The 25,329-nt window shown below is 45.8% G+C and overlaps 1 protein-coding gene across 4 annotated transcripts; it reads left to right on the forward strand.

The window, feature by feature from the left end:
* The first annotated feature begins 530 nt into the window (after positions 1-530).
* RAET1E (retinoic acid early transcript 1E) lies at positions 531-23,606 on the forward strand. 4 transcript variants are annotated; one of them, XM_075554388.1, is made up of 8 exons: positions 755-959; positions 2,080-2,261; positions 8,168-8,307; positions 10,404-10,664; positions 11,137-11,415; positions 12,793-12,945; positions 16,676-16,776; positions 23,356-23,606. In XM_075554388.1, the coding sequence occupies exons 3-7, from the start codon at positions 8,211-8,213 to the stop codon at positions 16,735-16,737; spliced, it is 852 nt and encodes a 283-aa protein (XP_075410503.1). In that variant the 5' UTR covers positions 755-959; positions 2,080-2,261; positions 8,168-8,210; the 3' UTR covers positions 16,738-16,776; positions 23,356-23,606. The 4 variants fall into 4 exon arrangements, with proteins under 4 accessions (XP_075410504.1, XP_075410503.1, XP_075410502.1 ...); XM_075554387.1 differs by lacking the exon at positions 23,356-23,606 and adding an exon at positions 20,528-21,839; XM_075554386.1 differs by lacking the exon at positions 23,356-23,606 and adding an exon at positions 18,247-18,403.
* The last annotated feature ends 1,723 nt before the right edge of the window (positions 23,607-25,329 follow it).

A 25,329-nucleotide genomic window follows, 5' to 3' on the forward strand; every position in this document is an offset into this window, starting at 1 on the left:
AGTGCACAGCAGGCAGTCAGGAAAGACGTGAGTGAGAAGTCAGGGTGTTCACGGCTGCTGAGGTGTCTGATTGTGTCAGTTATCAATTTATGGCTGCTGAGCTCTTGATTCACCCTTTGATAGACACTCTACACAGTGGGTGGGGTTTCTCTAAACGTTTCTCTTTAACACGGAGCCTAGTGTGAAGCTCCCTCAGTACAGGGTCCTGGAGGGACACTCTGGAAGGAAGGGGTGTCCCTGCAGTCCCCCCTTCCCCGGCTATAAAACCCATTGTGTGTGCAAGAGGATTTTAGTGGAGCTCTGCCTCAGCCACACACCCAAAACCCATGGTATTACTGTAATCTGGCAGCCTTGGCCTTGGCCTGGCAAGAACCTCTGTGGCTCTCAAGTTACATGGATTTAGAAACCTGGGTGGCAGATCCACCACAATGGGGTTCTCATTACTTACACCCTCTGCGGGCCTGGCCCTCCCTCTCCGGTCACAACCCACATCCTCTGTAGTTGATTCACTCTTCTCTCGCCAGAGGAAGCACCAGGTTCAAGAGTATCAGCAGGCCAGTCGCAGCCAGATAAACCTAACTTCTCTGCTTGAGAGGAACGATTTCTCCAGCAGGTCCGAAGCCCAGCCTGGGGACGAGAATCTCTTTCCTACTCCTCTTCTTTAACCTAAAGGTATGGTATCCAATAGAATTTCCTCCTAGTTGCGTGTTGTTGCCGGTAGGTGTCAGTGAGCGGCTCTGAGGAGTCGAGGAGAAGGCTGCTGGGGAGGGTTCAGCCCTCCCGAAGCTCCCGGTGAGAGCGGCTGGGACAGCGGCGTGTGCCCACCCTGGGGAAAGGCTCCTGGCACGCCCAGTCTCCGATATCAGTTCTGGGGCTGCGGGAGGGCTCCGCATCTGTGCCTCTGGACAGGGGAGCGCGGGATGGACAGAGTGCGCGAAATGCATCGGCAGAGTGAGAGGGTGAGACGCCCTGGGGGGAACCGTACGTGCGAGAGGCGCTTTGCCCCCGAGATGTCGGTGAGCCCCGGAGTGTACGTGACCGTACCCTCCGCGAGCAGCGCTGCCAGCGCCGGCCGGGTGGGGGTGGGGGACACCGCGGGGCAGGCCTGACGTCATCCACCGGCCAGTCTGGGTGGGGGTGGCCTTTTTGGCAGAGTTCTGCCAGGCTCAGCCCAGCATTTTCTCTGACACATGAGCTTGGGGATTCCGTGTGCCCTAATTAACTTTGTCTTGAAGTCACGGCTGCTTACATGTTGTATGTAGTTGGATTTGGGGGGAGTCTGGAGTTCTCTATAGTTAAATTTGGATTGGAGTGGATTCAAAATACTCCTGCTTATCTTCTTTTTTTACTGTCTTTATCTTTTTTTATTAATCATTTTATTGGAGGGGCTTTTAGTTAAAATGACCAAATGAAATTTGTCACACAAAAGATTCCTCTTCTCCCCCTTCTGTTTTAATCATGTAGACTTGAAAGCATTGCTAGCAAACTCAGTGGACTTGCTAGGCTTTGACACAGTATAACTACTTAGAAAGTTCTTTGTAATTATCTATAGTTATTGGCTCCCAGCTCTCAGAATCTAGAGAGGTGACTAATTGTCAAAACATCTTACCATACCTTGAAAGACTGAACAAATTCTTAATAAATTTGTCCAGCTGTTCTTGAAGTAACTTACCAAACACACATTTTTCCAAGTTTACCAATAAGGCTACAGGCTCTTTACACTGTATGATTTTACCTTCTTGCAATATTCTGTCTTGATTAACTTCATTGGCGGATTTTAGGCCATCCTGAATGCCCTAAAGAAATGACCCCATATCCAAAGTTTAAAAACCTTTTCCCCTTCAATTTCTAATTCCATATGGGGTCGCTGTTGTTTCTCCACAACAGCACTCCAGAAGACCCCTTAGTTTAAAGGGTGATCAGACATCTCATGTACTCTTTCCTGAGAGATATACTTTTTTACTGTAGAAATGCAAGGAAGCAAAAATTGGCTTAAGCGATCTTCCTTTTTTATAAACCATGGCCTATCAGATTTCATCAGTGCCTTAACTTCTTCACAACCCTGATTCATAATTCCAGCAACAATCTGAACAGCTTGGTTCTAGACCAGGACCCTTCATCTTACATGAAGGTCAGGAGTCTTGAGACAGAATCCTGCCCTCACTCCTTCTCTGGAAGTTGTCCGTCTGAACATTCTTGAGGAAGAAGTCTTTGGACCTGACATCTTGGGTTCCTCGGCCACTGGAACTACTTGATCAAGGGTAAGAGTCAAAACTTAAGTCAGGAGGGAGGGGAAAAAAAAAAAGAGGACCTGATACAAAGGGCTTAAGTGGAGAGCAAATGCTTTGAGAATGATTGGGGCGGGGAATGTATGGATGTGCTTTATACAATTGATGTATGTATATGTATGGATTGTGATAAGAGTTGTATGAGTCCCTAATAAAATGTAAAAAAAGAAAAGAAAGAAAAGAAAATGATTAGGGCAAAGAATGTACAGATGTGCTTTATACAATTGATGTATGTATATGTATGGACTGTGATAAGTGTTGTATGAGTCCCTAATAAAACGTTTTAAAAAAAAAACAACTTAAGTCAGAGCCTTGTCAGCCTCTGTGACTGTGGCTTGAAATGGGGAGTGGCATGAAAACTCTCTAAAGTGGTTCTGAGGAGCTATGTAGGGAGGGACCTAGATCTCTTGGAGGCCTATGTGAAGTGAGTGTGTTCTATATTACATTATGAACATTGAGATGTATTTGCTCGGCTTAATTTAACAGGGTAAAATTAGGGTTAAAAAAAAACCAATCTGAACACCTTGAGAGTTTTGGTTGGACTTTCCTAATAACTGTCCCACAGTTCTTTTAAGTAGTGGACCCCAATTACCGCTCTTAATAATTTCTGATTTAATCACAGCTTTTGGCTTTTCCTCACAACTCTGATCAACTCCAGCATCAATTCTAATTCCTTGAGTACTTAGGTGAAATTGTTAGGTAGCTTAGCCTAGGGAATTGGGAAGTCCATTTACGCATGCCGAGGAGAGCCAGCAAAAGACAAAAGCTGGATTTTCCCGCCGGTGGACTTGGATGGGCGTTACACCTGGAGCAGCCCACCTGGGCCGGGTGGTTGCAATTCAGCCAATGGGATCGACCTGGGGTCGTTCACCACACCTCCCCCGGGAACCCTTGAAAAGGCAGGGACTGGAAGGGAGAGGCTATCTTTGGGCTCTTGGGCTCTTGGTCTTGTCTTGCTTGGGTGGTCTGGTCGTCTTCCTGGAAGGAGAGAGATCCTTGCGTGACCTGGGGCAGTCTCTGCCAGGCCGCATGGTCAAAGGAATCCTATGGGTGCCGAATAAACCTGATGCTTCTTTGAACTTTCATTAAATTCACTTGGATCACGAGCCCGGCTTCGGCGTGAAATCTTTCTCGCGTGGAGCCAAGGACCAAGGCTGAGATTTAGGCCGAAGAGAGAAACCTAACAAAATCTTCCTGATAAAAAAACTGTGTTACTCTTTCAGTAAGAGGCTCCTGCTTTAGAATCAGCATAAACTGCTGTGGTGGTTTCTGAGCCCCCTTTTTTTTTTTTTTTTTTTGGTTAGTTAGTCAAGCTAATTGCAGCGAGAACAAAGGCTGGGTTTGCCAGTTGGGTTAGGTTGGGCCTCCCGCCCTGAGGCTGCATGGGTACCTGCACTTTCTCTTTAGGATCTTCTTTGCTCCAGCAGGCAGACACCTAGCCTCCCATGCTCTGCTGGCTGGGGTCTGCATTAAGTTCCTTCCTCTACTTGCTCACCTCCCCCCTCAAGCCTTTGCTAAGGGGCTTCCTTTACTGAATCTTGAAAGACATTGACTCATCCAATTAATTCCATTTCTGCAGCGTGGGCTGGCCGCCACTCTCTCTGTCTCTGTGACCAGGCTGATCGTCCGGGCTGCCTACACTCTTTTTAAAGATGGCCTGTCTTCTCACAACTAAAGCTCTTTCTTCTAGGTCTGGTGTAATTTTCCAAGGCAGCTGCCAAGAGGTTGGCCTTGTGTCCATCTGTCTCTACATTGCTGCATATCCTGAGAAAATCTAATAGCAAGCCCTGTTCCCTGTAGGGACGCAAGGCATTTTTACCATGTTTATTAGAGAAATCATAAGATAGCTTATGCCGTAGGTCTCTTACTGCCTGGACAATTTTTACACATTTGGAAATAGCATGTTCCAGTGGGGACACAGTCAGCATAGGATTCATCATTCCGCTGTCTTATAGCCACCGTGTAACTCGGCTTTCTCTCTTCTGATGGAATTATCTTTTCCCAGGCCCTTAGGCGAACCTCACTTGTATCTGTCCTATTGTCTGTTCAGTAAACTGTAGCTGAGACTCTACTGTGATATAATTCTCATCCCCTAGCAACTGATGAATTCCGATATCTAGCCCATCCTCAGCATTCTTCCGAGCTTGTGAATGGGCTGTAAAATTCCACCACGTACGATATTGTAAAAATTCTGAAGAGTGAAGACAAATTTTTGCCAAGTCCCTCCAGTCTACAGGGGTCGAGCTCTGGACTCTGCAAAAGCCCATCTCATGCTAACTGCAAAATGTGAGGCTGGGCCCCAAGCAACTTAAGGGAAAGGCACTGTGAATCCTTGTGGGTGTTTCCTGGGAGGCTATCTGCTAACAACTCTGACAGGATAAGACATTCTAAATTCTAAATCTCCTTCTGCAATCCCCCTTTCTACCCTTGAAAGTAAAGGTGCTTTCCAATATTTGGCCTCTTTGCCTTTATTTTCTGAGCTGGTCTTCTCTTTTTTCTTTTTTGAATCGGCCTGTATATCTTAAAGCTCCACTTCCCAAACTTCATCTTCTGTGTTAGCTCTCTTAGTTTGCATTTCTTTGGCGCTCTACCTCCAGCACTGGCTTGCTTGCTTGTTTCACAATCTCTGGTCTTTCTTACACTAAATGCCAGCAGGGGAGCCGATGCTTTTACTGTGTCCCCTCCTGACTCTGGCTGAGTTTTTTCAGCTCTGCCTAAAATCTTCTCATCTGCCTGATACCCATTCTGACCGCTTCTCACCTGATTTGTTTGCTGCCTTAGATGCTTCTCACTGCTTTGCTGGTCTTGTTTCTTTGCTTTCCCTACCTTTGAAAGCAAGGGAGTTTCCTGGGATTGTTTAATAGCCTTGCTTTGGATCTTGGAATTCACTTCCTCTAGTGCTTTATCACCTTTAAACCTTTGGAGGCTGCAGTCCCCTGGGGGCATATAGGCTTTAGCCTTGAGGTTTCCTTTAGAATTGGAGGCCTTGCATAACAAATCAATCCCTGCCTCTTCAGTTTTCCCTAAAGTTTCATCTCCTGATTCATACTCATTTAAAGAGACCTTAGTTTGCTTTTCTAGATTTGGCTAGACACAAGACTTCTCACTAGACTGATAATCTCTTCCTCCTGCAAAGGTACTAAGACCATCTTAACTTGAACCCACAGAGACCATGTCTCCACAGGGATACTCTCCCCATCTCTGTGTGCTTTCTTTAAGTTTACAATGACCTCCTCCCAGGTCTCTAGATCAAAAGTTCCTTCTGAGAACCATGGATTGTACCTTTTTACTACTTTTAGAAAACACTGCATCCTTTTCTTCAGTACTTTGACGCCCTGTCTTTTCAGTCCGTGGATGAGCATAGTGCCATAAGCTTCAGGCTTACTTTTACCTTGCCCCATTGTCCTCTTTAAAATGCTCATTCACTATTTCCACTATTTATCTGCCAATCCCCACACCGGCTCCTCACTTCACACTATGTTATTGTTTGGGTCGGGCCCTGCTCAAGCTTCCCTGCACATCCCCAAAGTCAGCAGCAGCCGGAGCCAGGTAAGATAACCAGTGAAACCAGATGTTCCTGACTCAGAGAAAGCCGCAAGGAGTCGATCAGCAATTCTCCTGGTTTCCACGCCCCGTATGCTCCCGGCACTGAATAAAGCTTTTTCTGTTTCTGCTCTCCCTTGTCCTATCATGTCCGTCTTCCTCCCTGTTCCTCAGTTTCGCCTTTACAGTTATGATTCACTCTACTTTCCGGTGGGGCCGTACAATTGTTACACTGGACCTGGTTTCCGTAGTGTAGTGGTTATCACGTTCGCCTCGCCTCACAATTGTTACACTGGGTATAACTCGTTAGAGTACTTTTCATACTGCTACGCGATGGGCACCATTTGTGGGGGCAGGAGCCAGCTCCCCACCACTACTCATGGGTTCTGTGTACCTATGAGTGAGAGTGAACATCAGCTCCAGCCAGTGAGTTTGTTTGGGCTGAGAGTTGCCGCCTGGGGGCATGGAGAGGGAACCTGCAGCTTTGGAGATTGTATAAGAGGAATTCTGTAAATGACAGAGTCAGGGTGGATAAGAGGAATTCTGTAAATGACAGAGTCAGGGTGGATTGCAGGGAATGGGAAGTGGGTGCAGAAGGCCCCGGCCTTGCCGATGGAGCTGAGCTGACTTCTGCTCCCTATGAGAGTGCCTCAGGAGCCCCTGGCAGTGCCATGAATGGTTAAGTGCTCCACTACTGGCCAGAAGGTTGGCTGTTGAAACTCACCCAAAGTCACAAACATGGGACCAGCTTCTGGAAGTTCACGGGTTTGAAAAGTTCTAGAGAGCAGCTCTATTCTGCACATGGGAGTTGGAGGTAAGGCCATTGACAACACAGGTGCCAAAGAGAACAATTGCACTCACCTCAGGCCTGTCATCCAACAAAGGACAGTAGGGAGTAGCACCAGGGAAGGGGTGTGTGTGTTTGTGTGTGTGTGTGTGTGTGTGTGTGTTGTGTTGAAATTGTGTGGGGAGGTGGAGAACAATGTACGTTTAGAAAGCATGGAGATAAGTAAGACCAACCAACATCGAGTTGGGTCCGTGGGTCCTTTTCCTACCTGATCCCCTCCGTGCACACCCAGCACAGGTGCTAGTGCCTCTCTTGCCAGCTGGGGCCTCAGTCTCCCCATTTGAGGGATAGGGCAGACTTCTCCTTGTTCTCTGTATTCTCCCCCACATTTTACCCCCCTCTCCAGCCTCCTCCAGGCCCCTCTATTCTTTTCACCCCTGGATTTTCCCAAAGAGCTCTCGTGGTCTAGTGGGTTATGCGTTGGGCTACAAGATTGGCAGCTGAACCCCACCAGAAGTTGTCTGCTCCCATAATGATTTACACTCTCTAAAGCCCAACACAGGGTCTCTACGGGTCAGAATAGACTCTGTGGCAGTGAGTTTGGTTTTGTGTTTGTTTTTTAGATTTTTCACAGGCCTTCCTGTGTCTGTGTCTGGGGTCCTCGCCTGGGAAGGAAATCAGGAGCCCCAAGGTGCACTGGGATGGGCTTCCTGACCCTATAGACACTCAAAGTCAGGATTCCGAGGCAGAGGGCTTGGTTGGTTGGAGTTTGTGCTAGAAAAGGGCCCCATGGGGTGATGGTTAGATGCTGCATTTCTAACGGCAAGATCAGTGGTTTTAGCCCATTAACAGTTTTATGGGAGAAAGTTGAGGCTCTCTGGTCCTATAGAGATTTATAGTTTCCTATGAGCTGCTTGGCTCCATACTCAGCAGTCAAGAGAGCAATCAACAATGCATAAAGTCAATCTGCTGCGCAATCTTTTTAAAGTGCCAAAAAGCAAGGATATTACTTTGAGGACTAAGGCGCGCCTGGTCCTTTCAATCTCCTCAAATACCTGTGAAAGTTGAACATTGACACCAGAAGACAGAAGATATGCCCATGCAACTGCACTATGTTGCTGGCAAAAACTATTGGACGTACCATGGGCTGCCAAAAGAACAAACAGATGTGTCTTGGAAGAAGTACAGCCAGAATGTTCCTTACAGGCAGGATGGTAAGACTCGGCTCCAGTAGTTGGGACATGGTCTCCAGTCCCTGGAGAAGGACATGCTTGTTAAAGTGGAGCCAAAACAGAAGACTGGCCTTGAGCTAGCCTGGGACAGTAGCTGCAATGAGGGGCTCCAGCATGGCGCAGGGCTGGCAGTGTTTCATTAGGCTGTGCAGTAGGGTTGCTATGAATCAGAACTGACTCGAAGGCACTGAACGATAACAACATGGAATCCGCTCCTTGGCGATGGCTTTTCTGTGTTTGTCATTGTTTTTCTTTAGGCGGGGGTGGGGAATTTAGTATACGAAAAGGCTGTTTTTGTTTTGTGTTTTTTCTTGCAGTTACCTGCAGTCTCTTCGCTCCGTGGTCTCTTTCTCTTCTGAAATGCCACTGCTACAGGACACCAGATCTCGCGTCTTTCCACTGCTGCTGGGTCTGCTGCTGCTGCTGCTGCTGGCAAAATCCATGGAGGGACTGAGCGGTGAGTGTCCTGGGACAATATCACTGGAAAAAGTGGGGCATCGGGGTAAGACAGTGATAGGGCTTCGCTCAGGCCCCACAGCCTCTCCTCATCATCTGCTCCCTATTCTGTCTCGTCCCCCTCAGCCTCATGGTTCCCCTCTTTCTCCATCATGCTGGACAGGTCCTGGACTGGCTCAGGTGTGTGCTGGTAGATGAGAAGCATCATTAGGAAGACTACAGCAGGCTAGGGAGGGCGAGTAGATGTGTCTGTTTCTCACAGCGTGGCCAGTTCCTGTGCCCCTGGCTTAACAGGGAGAGAAGAAAGCTATGACTCGTATGCAACCCAGCTCCAGTACCCCATTCTTCATCTCTTCACTTGGCAACCTTTCCCTCTAGATTGCGCTCCTCCTTTTCTTCCCAAACTTTCAGATCCATAGCTTTGCTTGGGAATTAACCCCTACTTTGTTCATGTACCCCAGACAGCCCTTTCTCCCTCTGTGTGAGTCCAGGTTAGCTAGAAAAGCAAAATCCAGGGAGACTCATATGTATATAAGGAAGAGCTTTATATAAAAGAGTAATTATATATACATATAATTTATATAATACTTTTATATTATGTATGTATAATTTTAAGAGTAATTGTATATTAAAAAACATCCAAGCCCAGTTCAGATCAAGTCCATAAGTCCAGGATTAGCCCATATGTCCAATACCACTGTAAATTCCTCTTCAGACTCAGGAACACATGCAATGACACCAAGTGCAGGAAGATCACAGACCAGTGGGTAGAAAGTTGTGTGGATCCAGTGGCGGTGGAAGCGCCTTTACCTCTGGCATGGGTCTCCACGTGGCTCCTCCAGCTCCAAGGCTCTGGCTGCCACCACCATAGCTCCATGTGGTTTGTCAACAGGAATGTCTCACAAAGAGACACGTAGAGAGTGTGTGTGTGTCCCACCTCCAGGGGGGAAGACAGGAGTTCCCAGAATCCTCAGGAGAAGGCCATGCCCACACAGAGGCCTCATTGCCTATGACCTGATTGACAGGCTAGACCCCACCCCTTTGCAAGTTGAGTGGAGATTATGTAACTGCCACACTCTCTTCACCTGGAATCCAATTACAGCCCAGGGTCAGGGACACACACACGCACCCATGCCAAGGTACAGTGTGAAGCATGATATCTCTCCCCGCGCTGCCAAGTTCCACCTCGTGTGCCAGGAAGCCTTCCCTGCATACCTGTTCCCATGATGAATGTGACAGGTGCCTTATGGTACTGTCTCTTTCCCCCTCCTGTTGAAAATTCCATCTGTGCTGCTTGCTCGGAAGGCCCTGGAGAACCACACTGTTGGATCTTTTTTGGTGTCTCGGCTGGACAGGCATCCCTAGAAGTGTCTGCGAGAGGAGTTCCTGTCCCGGCCCGCGGGACGTTCACCGTAGGTCCTGGGGGAGAGAGTGGGAATTGGGGGTACAAGAGGCACGGAGAATGAGGACAAGACAATATCCTGATCAAGTCCTGTTTTAATGAACAAAGAGTCACAGCTTATAAGGGCCAGCCAAGGGGGCAGCCTCAGCCGCACATGCAGATTAGGCTACCTTGGCAACAGGCCAATCAGGGAGTTCAGGGGAGCGCGCCCTGCCCATGAGTCAGTAAGGGCTTGCAGTCTTCAAATAGGTACGCAGAGGAGTGGCATGTATATGCAAATCAAGCATAGGGGAAGACGATCGATCTTTTGCCCAAACAAAGGGATGCAGGAAATGGGTGCTTATCTAAAGCGCATTAACCCTTGTTTGCTCAAGCTTTACAGCTGCAGTGCTCTGTCACGTAGGCTGGGGTAGAAGAATGCCCAGAGCTCAGGCTAGTAAATTCCAAGCAAATGGCTGGGCCTCATGGTTCCGGACAAGTTCCCTTACTCATACTATGCACATCTGAGAGGAACCACATTTACGGAGCCTGCACAAGCCAAAGGGGCGAATGGCTGGAAGGCTTCCGAGGGTCTGGAATACAGACTCTTCCCCTGCCAGCCCAGCCCTTTAGAGGAGTTCTCTTAGGACCACAGATCATTGGGTGTAAGGGAACATCCTTCCACTTCAACCTTCACCTGACTTTTTCCCTCACAGTTGTTCATTCTCTTTGCTACAACTTCACGGTGATGACTTGGACCAGCCATGAACAGCCCTGGTATAAAGTCCAAGGGATGGTAGATGGAATGCCCTTTTTATACTATGATAGTAGCAGCAACCAAAGTCAAGTGTTGGGGGCCATGGAGGAGATGGTAAGGAACACTAAAGCCTGGGAAGATCAGATCAACACGCTGAGAGACTTAGGAAAAGAGCTCAGGATTCACGTATCTGACATTAAACAGAACGACACAGCCACAGGTAAGTGTGGAGGAGTCCGTGGCCTGGAGACAGTGGGCAGAGAGGGAAAAGCACAAGCAATTCATGGGTGAGGCGGGCGTTCCACTATATTTGTGTCAAGGAACTAAACATAGATGCAACCTCAAGGGGCCATAGAACCTAGACTGTCCAAGAAAGGGCAAGATCCAGAAGCCAGAGATTGGCTCCCTCCATGATTGGAGGAAAGCAGGTCCCGTGGGAAGTGGGAGGGCTGGAGCAGTGGTTCTCTACCTCCCTAATGCCACGACCCTTTCTTACAGTTCCTCATGTTGTGGGGACCCCCAACCATACCATTATTTTCACTGCTACTTTATAACTGCAATTTTGCTGCTGTTGTGAATTGGGCAATCCCTGTGAGAGGGTCATTTGACCCCCAAAGGGGTCACGACCCACTGGTTGAGAACCGCTGGGTCTGGAGAGACTTGCAGGTGACTTCTTTGTGGATTGGGAGCAGGCCCTCCCACCTTGCAGGCCAAGCTGCTTTGCCAGCAAAAAGCAACACAGTTCATCAGAGCATCCTGGCAGTTTGACATGAATGAGCAGCTACTCCTCCACATAGACGCAATAAACAACAACTGGACAACAGGTCATCATCCTGGAGCCACGGACATCAAAGAGAAGTGGAAGAAGGACCAAGGCTTAGCAAACAGTTTGAGGAAGAGAGCGCAGGGAGACTGCAATTACTGGCTTCGGGAATTCTTAATGTACTGGCCAGACACGCTAGAAGTGACAGGTAAGTGAGAGTGTATGCATGAGAACAAGTGATAAGTTGGCTCACTGATGTCCTGTCTTAGGGAATTTTGCTTCTTGGGAGTCAATGTCTGCCATAAAGATTTTCCACTCATCATCCCTTTCCCCTCTGATTTCTGACATCTCTTAATTACTACACAATTTCCCCCACCTCCCCACCCCCAAGAGCATACGGGCCACCCATACTGTCTCTGAATCATCATGTATCATTGCTGCCAGGTCTTTGGTTCGTGTTGTTTCCTTTGACTGGATTTCCTTTCCTATTTGGCCACATTCTAGATGGTCATCCCAATTGAACTGAACGACCATCTCCTCCAAAGCCTTTCTCACTCTCCCTGGATAGAATTGGCCACCTCCTCTGGTGAACTGTGCAAGTCTGAATGCAGAAAATTACTATGTTGGTGTGTGTTTTTTAATTGGTTGCATATTTTCTGACCTTTATTAGAATATTTAAAGGTTGCTCGGTGACCAGAATTGGAGGCCTAGAGGCCTATTTGATCGCCCACTGAGAGATGAGCCATTCACACACCCCGCTGCTCTGTGGGGGGAAAGTGTGGCAGTCTGCTTCCATCCCGATCACAGCCTTGGGAACTCTGGGGGCAGGGGTCCACTGTGAGTCAGATCCACTGCAATGGCTAGATTTGGTTTGGCTTGGCTTTCAAGCTGCCCAAATGGCTTGCACTCCACTGAGACCCTAAAGGTTGTCATTTCAAGGCCACTCAATAGGATCATAGAAAAAAGAGCGACCTCACTGCTTCCATGACGAGTCCAGTCCAGAAAATCTACATCCGTAGCAATTCTATTCTGTAAAGACCTACATCTGTAGCAAGTCCATTCTGTAGCTCATGGGGTCTACATGACTCGAAATGGGCTCAATGGCTTGACTCGACCAAACACTCTATGAGGGGGATTCAAAAGGTTTGTGGGACAAAAGCCATTGTCTTTTCATTTCATTTTTTCCATCAAGTTGTTGCAGCCCCCTCATGTTTATGAGGAGCTTGGTTAGGGATGTGTTCGACTACTGGCCTCGAGGTGGTGGCTTAAGGCCACCAGATGCGCCTGAGGAGACAGAGATTGCTCCTGGGAAGACTGACAAAGCCCCAGGTGCATAGGGTCACTCTCAGTTGGAATTGATTTGATGGCAGTGAGGTTTTGTTGTTTTGGTTTTTTTTGTATTTAAATGCTTACATGGGGATATTATCAGCAACTTGGGACCGGTCCAGTTGCTGACATATACCAGAACTTAGGTGAAGATTTCACTGGTTCTACAGTTACCGTTAGGCAGCGGAAGCTGAGGAAGGTATAGAAATTTGAGGTTTGGAGCCTGGAGATGAACTTGAGTTCTTTTGTTCCGTTTCAGCACCCATGGTCTCATCCACACGTCTACCCTTCAACACGTCCAGTACCCCAGAAGTCACTGGATCCAGCACCCTAGAAGTCGTTCTATATGTCAGCCTATCAGTCAAATTCTTCGTCATCGGACTGGGAAACGTGTACTGGTACAACATGAGAGGTACTTTGGGCAAAGCGGTGTGGGACAGGGCTGACTGACCTTTGGGCTAGAGGGAGGCTTGGCCTATGTCTTGGTCAGGTTTTCTAAAGGAATAGCCAGTGAGAACAAAGAGGCTTCAGAAGGATCGTGGAAACTATTCCATGAACTTTTCATTCCTTTTTGGGTTTTTTGCTTTTGTTTGTTTTTTTTTACGAACTGTGTGAAACCCCTAATCTGTAAGTATAAACAGAGATCCATTTACCTCAAGGGATTGCACATGTGACTGGGGGAGGAGAGTGGGAAGCCTGGCAAGTCTAAAAGTCAGAAGTCCAACAACAGGCTAGAGACTTCTTTAGGCTTTCACCCTACGTTCTGTAAGTCGGGTGACTGAGAGAGCCACACAGTGCTGGTTCTGCCCACGTTTTGATCTATGACACAGGCCTACACACATTGTGGCGCCTCACATGGTAGGCATGTTTCTGGATATATCTGACCTGCAATTCCAAAAATGGCGCCAATTTCCCCCTATCGGCTCTAGTTTGGGGGATACAAAACATATGTCATATACTGCTCTTCACTTGGCTTGCCCAAACAAAACTCAAGATATTTTAAGGTAGAGTTAGCTCGCCTGAAATAGAGAAAGTACACACTGGCTGTATGTAACGTAGTTTGTATTGTACTAAATATTTGAATCTAGTCATATTTCACATCATGCCCTCTGATTTAAACATATATTTGAATAGTGGAAATGACACCAACTTGGAGTTTTACCCAAATAACCACTTCACCTTTACTAGGAACTGAATAGGAGGCAGCTCCAATCTGTTAGCTTAAAAACTGGCCAGAAATTAGAGGCACTGTAGAAAAAGTACTGTAGAAGAGCGATAGTGTGGGTTCCGTTTCCCTGCTAACCACACGGTCAGCTATGCAAGTCCACCAGCTGCTCTGCACGGGAAAGATGCGACTCTGCTCCGTAAGAATGGACAGCCTTGGAAACCTACAGGACAGTTTCCACTCTGTCCTATACGGTCTCTATAAGTCATAATGAACCGACTGGCAGGGAATTTGGCACAATAAACGGAGGTGCAAATGTTCTGAACCCCAATACAGGTCTGTCATGGCTCACATTCCAATGAAGGAATTAAAATTAAAATGTTACAGTCTTGTTATAAGCTGGCACAACTTCTCCACCGAGCACAGAAACTTTTAAAAGGTAGAATTTTTCTTATAAGGAAGCTTGGGATCGAGCTAACCTCTGAAACATGTACAATAAGTTATTCATTCATTTCTGAATATAAATAAAGATCATGTGTTCTGAAATGTTAACTGCATAATTTGGAGACGAAAATTTTAGATCTTCAAAATATGTACGAAAATGTCTATGAAGCCTTACATTTCCAACACTCTGAATCGCCCTAACGCCTTCCATTATCCGTGTCTTTCCCGTGTTCCTGTCCGCGCTTCTGAAGCTGTGTCCTGGCTTGCCACTGCTCAAATTGCAGTCTCTGGCTATACTGCACAGCCTCTCATACCAAAAAGAAATACCCTCTGCCACCTAATCAGTTCCAGCTCACAGTGACCCTTATTGGACAGAGAAGACCTCCCCTTTGGATTTCCATCCTCTGGTCTAGCCAGATTTTTAAGGTAGAATTGGGATCATGATAGTGGGGGGTGGGGGAGGGATGCATTTAAGAACTCAAGAAGAGTTGTATGTTTCATCGTTGTTACATCACACCCTGACTGGCTCATCTCCTCCCCGTGTCCCTTCTGTAAGGGAATGTCCAGTTGCCTACAGATGGGCTTTGGGTCCCCAATCTTCACTCCCCCTCATTCACAATGATATGATTTTTTCTTCTGATGATGCCTGATACCTGATCCCTTTGACACCTCGTGATCACACAGGCTGGTGTGCTTCTTCCATGTGGACTTTGTTGCTTCTGAGCAAGATGGCTGCTTGTTTACCTTCAAACCTTTAAGACCCCACACACTATCTCTTTTGATAGCCGGGCACCATCAACTTTATTCACCACATTTGCTTATCTATGCATTTTTTTTAACGAGCATCCCAAAGAACCTGCAAAACATGCCTAAAAACCAATACACCAAGAAAAAATGGCTTTTTTGGTTGGGTTGTATAATGTCTAGACCACACCCTAAGGAAACTCTCCTTTCAACTTCAGACTGATCATGTTACATTTCCTTCCTTTATGGAAGGTGGTCACCTGATGTTACTTTCCCTTACATTGTTGTTGTTATGACTCAGAGACCCTGTGTACAACAGAAAGAAAACAACACCTGGCCTAAGCCATCCCCACAATTGTTCTTATTTTTGGACCTGTGACTGCAGTCACTGTGTCAGTCCATCTCTTCAAGGGTCTTCCTAAGCATGATAGCCTTTTCCCGAGACTGGTCTCTCCTGATAACATGTCCAAAGTACATGCTTCTAAGGAGGATTTCAGCTGTACTTCTTATAAGGCAGATTTGATTGTCCTTTTTGACAGTCCATGGTTCTTTCAATATTAGATCACATTATGAAACAATGGTTAGTCTGGTGTTTGGCTAAACCACTAGGAATCATACCCAGCCAAGTGGACACATCAAATTAACCATCACAGCCTCATGTGAGGATGGGGAGAACTGAGGCTGCTAAGTCTTCCACTGACTCGCTAAGGAAGCTCCTTGCTGTATGAACAGGTCAAGGTGAATCAAATCTCCCACCTAAGTGTCTGGGAATGACATGCTTTGCTCCAAGTCAGAGTAAGCCCTCTCTGTCCTTGAACAATGAAGAGGTACATAGCCAGAGCCATGCTTGGATCTATACACACTGGGGATGGGCGCTGAGTTAAGCAGGGGCCTTTCCAAACCAATGTATCCACTGTAGCTTGGCAGAATCAGACCCTATTCAGACTGGGTCACTCTAGAAAATGCCAAATGGTGGATGGTGTCGGGGCAGAAGGAACACAGGTGGTGGGCAGTACAATCTTGGGTTGGGGCAAAAGTTTAGCAATTTAAAGATATCCCGCCCCCATGGCTGGAGATCCTTGAGTTTAATTCCTTGGAGAAAATGGTCAAGAAGCCTATGAAGGCTTTAACAAAGCTGATTGGAGTCAGGGGTGTGCAGACAATAGAAGAAAGAAATGAGAAGGAATTGGTAAATAGCAAAGGAAGGCCAAGGGCCAACTCTAGACACGGACCTAGGACAGAGAAGATTAGAAGCCCATGGACACCTGGGGCTCTGGCTCACTCCTAGGCAGAGATCCTGGTACGAGGGTCATGCCAGACCCACATTCAGGGGCCTAAGTCTGCTAAAGAGGGACCCTTGCCCTACTTGGAAGATTCATGCCTTTGGTGATAGTTAGGTTTTGTGTCAACTTGGCTGATCCAGGATTCTCAGTGGTTGGGAAGTTAAGATCGAATAATTCCCATGATGTGACCTAACATATTGTAATCACTTCCACAGTGGGATTTGCGATGAGCAGCCAATCAGTTGTAAGAAGAGTAGGGTAGGACGCAGCACCCTCCCTCAGATCACAGCCCTTATGCGATCTATTGAAGGGAAATTTCCCCAGAGCTGTAGCTTGCTTCCAATATAAGTGAAAGCTATGCAAAAGTTTGCTTTCTTTCAATGGGTCCCGATCCTTCATTTGACTCATGGACTTACGTCAATAGCCTGCCATATTGCCTGCCAATCCTAGAGCCATCAACATCCTGCCATCTGACCTGCTGATTTTGGACTTATTTGTCTTTGCAGCTACCGAGGCTTACTCTTCCTACCTAACTTCTGTTGACCTAGCATCTGACGCAAACGTTTGAAACCTGCCTGCGTTCGAACTTTCCTCCCTCTACAATTGTGTGAGTTATTTTAAACATATATATATATATATATATTTCCACTGATGTTGCTTTGTTAGAGAACCCAGCCTAAGACACCTCTGGTGTGGGATTCCCTCATAGTATTCTCATCAGTGGGATGAATTAAGGCGAATTGTGGACACAGCCTTCCTCCTCTTTGAAAGGAGTAGGACTAACCATTGATGTATTAGAAAGAGAAGGAGTTTGTAAATTAGAAGTCAGAGGGAGCTGCTTTCTGCATTCACCTAACATCTCTTGCAGACTGAATCTGTCTTAAGCCAGAAATTCATAACATGCTCAAATTGTTTTCTACTATATCATTCCCATGAAAAAAATAAGTATTTTAAACAAGTGTGTGTGTGTGTGTGTGTGTGTGTGTGATTTAACTGTATAAGCGATCTGTGTGCAATGAAAATTATTTCTTTTCAGTGGGTAAAGGGAGATGTTGGACAGTGTAAGATATGACAAAATAATAATTTATAAATTATCAAGGGTTCATGAAGGAGTGGGGAGCAGGGAGGGAGGGGAAAAATGAGCCGAGTCCAGGTGCTTATGTGGAGAGCAAATGTTATGAGAATGATGAAGGAAATGAATGTACAAATGTGCTTTACACAATTGATGTATGCATGGATTGTGATAATAGTTGTATGAGCCCCTAATAGAGTGATTTTTAATAAAACAACAAAAAAGAAAATGATTTCTTTTCTAATAAACACATAATCACTGCATGCAATAAGAATAGCATACGTGTTTTAGATCTTTAGCTATTACCCAGAGATGGCTCAGAAGAAAAGCCGACATCCTGACTTCCCAAAACCAGCTGCTGGAATCTTGATGGTGCACAGATGTATTCTGATACACCTGGAGTCCCCAAGCTGGCTGTCTTGATGGCAACTGGCTCAGTCTGACTTTAAAACACACACACCAGACACCTTATTTTAAAGTAAGGGAGATGTTGATATTTTTCCCCTTTTAATCAAAATTTCCCCCATTCCCAGTCAGGATATGACTGTAAATTCTTGTCATCCTGAATTTTTTTTGTTAGATTGAAAAAAAATAATCGTAGACTTCTGTTTGTGAGTCTGTCTTCAGACTAGCTATTTCTTATCTCACAAGTAACCATAAAACAGGGCAAAACAATACACAACAGGCAGTGCAAGACTGTAGGTAACCCTAGAGAAGGGAACCTTCCAGTGTGAGACCTAGGACTACCTAAGCTGTCTACCTGTGGCAAATCCTCTTGAGACGCCCTGTTGGGGCTGTAAGCAGAGCGTGGTGGCTCTGCCGAGTCGAGAAGGGTCCTGTTACACTGCCAGAGTGACCGAGTCTGCAGGTAGCTCCCTGGAGTGGAGACAGATGCAGAAGAAAGGGGAAAACAGATGGTATACTCATTGTTGTCCACAAAGTTGAATGCCTTTGCATAGTCAATAAAACACAACTAAACATCTTTCTTATTTTTTCTACTTTCAGGCTAAATCTTCCAGATATCAGCAATAATATTCCTTGTCCCATGCCCTCTTCTGAATCCCACTCGACAACACTTGACTTTCATGGTATTTTTAAAAATAAATCATTTTATTGGGACTCATACAACTCTTATCACAATCCATACATACATTAATTGAGTAAAGCACCCATATACATTTGTTTCCCTCGTCATTCTCAAAATTCACCTTCCACTTGGGTTTCTAGAATCAGCTCATTTTCCTTTTTTTCCCCCCTTCCCCTCCCTCCCCGCTCTCCCCTCCCCAATGAACCCTTAATAGTTTATAAATTATTATTTTATCTTATCTTACACTGTCCAGTATCTTCCCTCACCCATCTTCCTGTTGCCCATCCCCCAGAGAGGAGTTACAAGTAGACCCCTGAGATCGGTTCTCCCTTTCTACACCCTCTTCCCTCCCGGTGTCGCCACTCCCACTGCTGGTCCTGAGGGGTTCGTCCGTCCTAGATTCCCTGTGTTTCCAGATCCCTACTGCACCGCTGTGCATCCTCTGGTCTAACCAGGTCCACAAGGCAGAATTGGGATCATGATAATTTGGGGAGAGGAAGCATTCAAGAACTAGAGGAAGGTTTTGAGTTTTATTGTTGCTACACTGAACCCTGAGTGATCCATCTACTCCCCACTACCCCTCTGCAAGGGATGTCCAACTGTTTACAGATGGCCACTGGATCCCCATCACTCACCCCCCTCATTCACAGTGATGTGAGTTTTTCCCCCCGCCTTTGTTGTTTGAAACCTGGTCCCCTTGGCCTTTCATGATCGCACATGTTGGTGTGCTGCTTCCATATGGGCTTTGTTGCCTCTGAGCTAGATGGCCACTTGTTTACTTTCAAGCCTTTAAGTTCCCAGATGCTATATCTCTTAATAGCCGGGCACCATCAGCCTTCTTCACCACTTACTTATGCACACATTCGTCTTCAGCGTTTATGTGAGGAAAGTGATCACACATGATGGTTTTTGTTCCTTGGTGTCTGCTACCTGGTCCGTTCAACACCTTGTATTCACTTGGGCTGTGTGCTTCTTCTCTGTGGGCTTTGTTGCTTCCGAGCTAGATGGCCCCTTGTTTGCCTTCAAGCCTTTAAGACCCCAGACACTATATCTTTTTGATAGCCTGGCACCATCAGCTTTCTTCACCACGTTTGCTTATGCACACGTCTGTCTTCAGTGATCATGTCGGGAAGGTAGGTATCATGGAATGACCGTTTAGCTGGGCAAGGTGCTATTGTATTGAGGGAGTGTGCACGAGGAGGCCCAATGTCCACCTGCTACCCCACTACTGAACCTATAAATATATGCACATAGATCTATTTCCCCCATAATCATAAATATATGTACATATGTACATGTTTGTATTTAGGCTTCTATGCATGCCCTTTGCTTCCTACTCCTTTCCTCTATTTCCCTACGCTTTCCTCCTGTCCCACCACCATGTTCAGCCTTCATTCTGATTTCAGTAATTCCTCTCAGTTACCTCGCCCTTGGGTCACTCCGTACCAGTCCTCCCTTCCCCTCCCTGGCACTGGTTTTCAACCACTCGCTTTTCCCTTGTTCCTGTGTTGGCCAACACCTCCTCCCTTCCCCTACCTCCCACGCTCTCATGTCCCTTCGGGACCATTGGTCCCCTTATTTTCTTCTCACATTGTTTGTCCAGCCTATCTTATCTAGGTGGACCTGCAGAGATAGTAATATGGGTGTACAAATGCAGATGGCTTTGACAGTACCCAAGTGGCACATAAGAACATGGCTTCAACAGCAGTGACACCGACACACTGACAGACAAAAAAGCCACTGACATACAAATTTTACAAGAGAAAAAAAAGATAAAACAAAAAGACAGCACACACACACAAAAATTCTGTTAGTAGTTCAAGTTCTGTTTGTTGGCCTTTAGGAGTGTTTTCCGGATGAGTCTAGTGGGATGCTCATGGTATTTTATAACAAAAAATTACTAAATAATTATTTGATAACTTCCGCATGCCATTGGGTCACCTTTCTATGGAATGGACAATATCATGGATGTAAAAAAGGAGTCACTGTTCAAATTTGAAAAAAAAAATGGCAGCATAGCAGAGGCAATAAAAACGAATTTAAAAAAACTCTCATAAAATTTTTTTTAAAAACAGAAAAGACTTGAAAACCTGATTCCTGAACTTCCCTAGAAGAACAAAAACCTGTACCAGATGCTGCCTGGTAATTCAGAGAAAGGGAACCCACATAGAAATTTAAAAAAATTTTTTTTTAATCCAGGGACTATTGGTTGCCCCCACTGGATGCCCGTGGAGCTGCCCTCCCCAAGGCTCAGGACATCAGCTGAATTTAAGGGGAAGAGATGAGCTGAAGCATTGTCTCCACAAGTGTCCCAGCACCAAGACCAACAGACCCCAGCTCGGCTACCCAGTTGGGGAATTTGGCCTATTCACGCGTGTTCAGAAGAACAGACACCGCATTTTTTTGTGTTTGACAAACTGGTTGTTCAAATGGCACCTGTAGTCAAGGTTCTCTCTCAGGTGAGTGGCTGGGCAGCCACCTAACGTGGAAATCACAAGTTGACCTCCCTCTTTTTAATGCTCATCTGCACAACAGTGTATTCTAAGCGCCCGTAGTAATGTCCACTCTATCCAGAGGAAAAATTAGAAGTATGTGTGTAATATTCATGTATTCATTCCATGAAATTCAGTACACTTTGGGTGAAGTGCTCAATTTTTGTTCCTTTGAATTTGTTTCTTCAGTAAACAAACAAACAGAGGGTTGGACAAGCTGTTTCGGCTTTGTGTTATGTCCCAAAGTCCCACACGGTATGAGTTCACTGGTGTTCACTTATAGGTAAAACCAATAGGAAGCTAGGACACAGTGAACCTATAGACCAAAACCCAGGCTCACTGCCACTGAGTGGATGCCAATTTATAGCGACCCTGTGGGGCAGGGTAGAACCACTCCTGGGAGTTTGTGAGACAGTGTTTCTAGGACTAGAAAGCCCTGTCTGTCTTTCTTCTCCCTGGGTTTTCAACGGCTGACCTTGCAGTTAGCAGCCCACCTCAGCACTGCTACATCCCCAGGGAACCAACAGAAATATAGATTTCAAAGGCTAAACAAAATTGATAAATTAATACTTCTGTAATTCTCAAATATATAAAATTTGTAGAAAATTATCAATTTTTTGGACTATTTCCAGAAAATCTTTTCAAAAATATTTTAATGGGTTTGAAAATAAATGGCTAATGGATTGTGAACCTTTAGAAATAAGTTTAGCCAGTTTTAAGATAGAAATAAAAAAAATTTTTAAAAATAGAAATAAATTACAATTTCCCAATTTGGGGGAACCAGATTACTGGAATATTCAAGAAGTATTAGTTCCACAGAGGGCAGCTGAAGAACAATTGCTTATATTCAGTGACATTTTAAATGACCAACTTGATATTAATGATTACGGAGATTTTGTGGAAAACCTTCTGAAAAATTCCCAGAAATATGCAAATCCTAAAAGTGTTCAATGAATTAAAAATATTGTCAAAATAACTGCCTTAAGTCTAGCAGAAGTATAAGAGAGCTTTTTAAAAATCATTTTATTGGGGGCTCTTACAGCTATTATAACAACCTATTTTGTCAAGCACATTTGTACATATGTTGAAATCATCCTTTTCAAAACATTTTTCTAATAGAGTCCTTGGTATCAGCTCCTCATTTTTTTCTTCCTCCACCCTCCCACTCTCATGAACCTTTGATAAATTACACAATATTATTATTTTAATATTTTACACTGTCCGCTGTCTCTGTTCACCCATGTTTCTGTTGTTTGTCACCCGGGGGTGGGGGAGAAGGTATACGTCAGTAATTGTGATTAGTTCCTCCTTTCTCCCCCACCTTCCCCATGATATTGATACTCCCATTATTGAGGAGTTCATCTGTACTGGATTCCTTGTGTTGAGAGCTCTTACCTGTCTAACTGGATTTGTAAGGTAGAACTGGGGTCATGATAGTCAGGGGGAGGAAGCATTAAAGAACCAGAGGAATGTTGTATGTTTTGTCAGTGTTATACTGCACCCTGGCTGATTTGTCCTTTCCTTGTGACCATTCGGGATGTCCAATTGTCTACACATGGGCTTTGGGTTTCCACTCCACCTCTCCCCCATAGTTCGCATCGATATGATTGTTTGTTTTGGGTCTTCTGATGCCTGCTACCTGATCCTGTCAACACCTCATGGTCACATAGGCTAATGTGCTTCTTCCAGAAAGGAGCTTTTCTGTTTCAAAACATTTTATTAGGGACTCATAAACTCTTATCACAATCCATGCATACATCAATTGTGTAAAGCATATCTGTACATTCTTTGCCCTCATCATTCTCAAAACATTTGCTCTCCACTTAAGCCCTTTGCATCAGGTACTCTTTTTTTCCCCCTCCTTCCCCACTCCCCCCTCCCTCATGAACCCTTGATAATTTATAAATTATTATTTTGTCATATCTTGCCCTGTCCAACGTCTCCCTTCACCCCCTTTTCTGTTGTCCGTCCCCAAGGGAGGAGGTCACATGTAGATCCATGTAATCGATTCCCTCTTTCCAACCCACTTACCCTCTACCCTCCCAGTATCGCCCCTCACACCCCTGGTCCTGAAGGTATCATCCGCCCTGGATTCCCTGTGCCTTCAGCTCCTATCTGCACCAGTGTACATCCTCTGCTCTATCCAGATTTGCAAGGTAGAATTCAGATCGTGATAGTGGGGTGGGGAGTGGGGGGGTGGGCGGAGGAAGCATTTAGGAACTAGAGGAAAGCTGTATTCTTCATCGGTGCTACATCGCACCCTGAATGACTCATCTCCTCACCTAGACCCCTCTGCAAGGGCATCTCCAGTGGCCGGCAAATGGGCCTTGAGTCTCCACTCTGCATTTCCCCCTTCATTCACTATGGCAAGATTTTTTTTTTGATGATGCCTTATACCTGATCCCTTTGACACCTCGTGATCGCACAGGCTGGTGTGCTTCTTCCATGTGGGCTTTGTTGCTTAGAAAGGAGCTTTTCAAAGGTCAACATAATATATTCAGAGAAGAGAAGTCACCCGTTTCTTTTCTAATATAGCAAACACAATGACTACTGACCTACCTCTAACAAATGGGATCCGACTCCTATAGTGAAAAGACCGAGGATCATCACGCAGCCAAAGATGCTAGCACAGAAGCGAAGAACGTCGCGAATCAGGCTGCCGACCAAAAGCAACGTGGAAATATCACAAATAACAGTTGTATTGTTTTCATCAGGTATTATTTAATATCTTTACTACTATTTTAAATTCTTAAAACAATCTAGTTTGGGATACCACTTTTGTTATGTAAGTATTAACTGTATAAAATAATAAATTACCTTTTGGTATCTCTCTTTTTTTTATAGTTAAAAGTCATTAGAGCAGCGACTGGTTGTGAATCTTTGAATCCTTCTGCTGCTTCTACGCCAACACACTTGTGGCACAGGGGCTTGGGGGAGGCGCCTGGGGGAGTTGGATGGGGCATCAAATCCGTGCTGGGAAAGAGGGGCCATGTGATGGAACTCAGGTGGGATAATCCACTTGTTCTCCAAGCCCTGGGTTAGGCAGTTATGGACCACACCCAGCATACCTGACAGAGAAGAGTGATACAAATCCAGCGAGGGCTCACTCTCGATACCTGGCTGGGTTTCTCAGGACTGGATCTAGCACCACAGAGGAATATGGCAACTCTTCCTTGGTTTGGGGTCAAGATCCACTTCTTCATTGATGCTTGCAGCAATTTCTTCTGGTTTGTAACATGCCCCATCCGCCAATGGTGATCCTGAAGGCCTTCCTCCAGACTTGCTGTTATGGCCCACTCTACTTGGAGAAGGCAGTTCTTCTTCGACCCTATTTTCAGTGCCTTCTGACCTCAGGGCCTAATCATCTGGTACTCTCTGACATGCTCTGCTTCTACTCAAGAGGCTGTGGGATCTAACAAGGTCCTGTTACTCTTCATAAGGTTTTCAGGGGTTAATTCCTCGGTTGTGGACGGTCTATTCCTTCTTCATCGCCTGTTTTTAGTCTGGAAGCTTGCTGAGACCTATTCACTTTGGGTGACTCGGCTCTTCTTTGAATGCGAGTGACGGCGCTTCCAGCATCACAGCACACACGCCGCCACAGTGCGACAACAGAGACCAGTGGTGTCAACCCGAGCGATCTGTGGTAGAGAAGGTGCTGGGCCAGACTGATGTGTTGTGAATGGGAAGGTATTTGTAGATGCTTATGGTAGTTAGATGATTTTGGTTTTTTTTAGTGATCATTTTATTGGGAGCTCTTGCAGATATTGTCACAATTCATCCTTCAACTACATCAAACATAAGTATACAATTGCTGCCGCCCTCAGTTTCATCCATGTTCTTTCTTCTTGAGCTCCTTGATATCAGCTCTTCTTTATTTCCTCCCTCCCCCAGGAACCCTAATAATAATAATAATAATTATTATTATATAATTATATATTATTATTATTATGACATATCTTACATCCTCCAATGTGCCTTTCACCTGCACTTCTGTTGTTCTTTTCCCTCCTATGGGTTTCTAGGGTCCTCGTTGCTATCAGTTACCCATCCCTCCCCCTTTCTTCCTGTACTCTCAGGGAACCATTGCACCCATTACTGTTTCTGAAGGAGTAGTCAGACCATTTTATGTCAACTTGAAAATTTATGAAAATGTATTTTCAGCCTCATGACTCCATGATGGTAGAAGAGTGAGAGACCCTGGGAACTGCTGTCTCTTCCTCTTTGTTGGTTGGACCAGTGCACTGTGTAAGCCGGACGCTCTGCCTCATCTCATGTGCTGTGCTACCTCTGGGACACCCCACACTGGCCGCCACCTGTGGCCCACCTCCCGGGGCAGTGCTGTTCCGTGCTGCGCACCGCTCCACCTTGCTGTAGCATGCTGCCTGTCATCGTGCCACACGCCACCCCACCAGCAACCGCCTCGCATCGCTACACCCTGAGCTTCCTCCATGACTTGTGCTTTGCCACGCTGCCCTACTGGCCTCCGCCATGCTTCATCACCTCGCCTTT

This window comes from Tenrec ecaudatus, chromosome 7, assembly GCF_050624435.1.
Source record: "Tenrec ecaudatus isolate mTenEca1 chromosome 7, mTenEca1.hap1, whole genome shotgun sequence".
In the NCBI taxonomy this organism is placed as follows: domain Eukaryota; kingdom Metazoa; phylum Chordata; class Mammalia; order Afrosoricida; family Tenrecidae; genus Tenrec; species Tenrec ecaudatus.

Excerpts from the sequence above, each read along its gene's own strand:
- RAET1E (XM_075554389.1), top strand. The coding sequence starts at position 8,211 with ATGCCACTGCTACAGGACACCAGATCTCGCGTCTTTCCACTGCTGCTG. Across the intron at positions 10,665-11,136 it reads ACAGAACGACACAGCCACAG|GCCCTCCCACCTTGCAGGCC; the intron begins GTAAGTGTGGAG and ends GATTGGGAGCAG. Across the intron at positions 11,416-12,792 it reads AGACACGCTAGAAGTGACAG|CACCCATGGTCTCATCCACA; the intron begins GTAAGTGAGAGT and ends GTTCCGTTTCAG.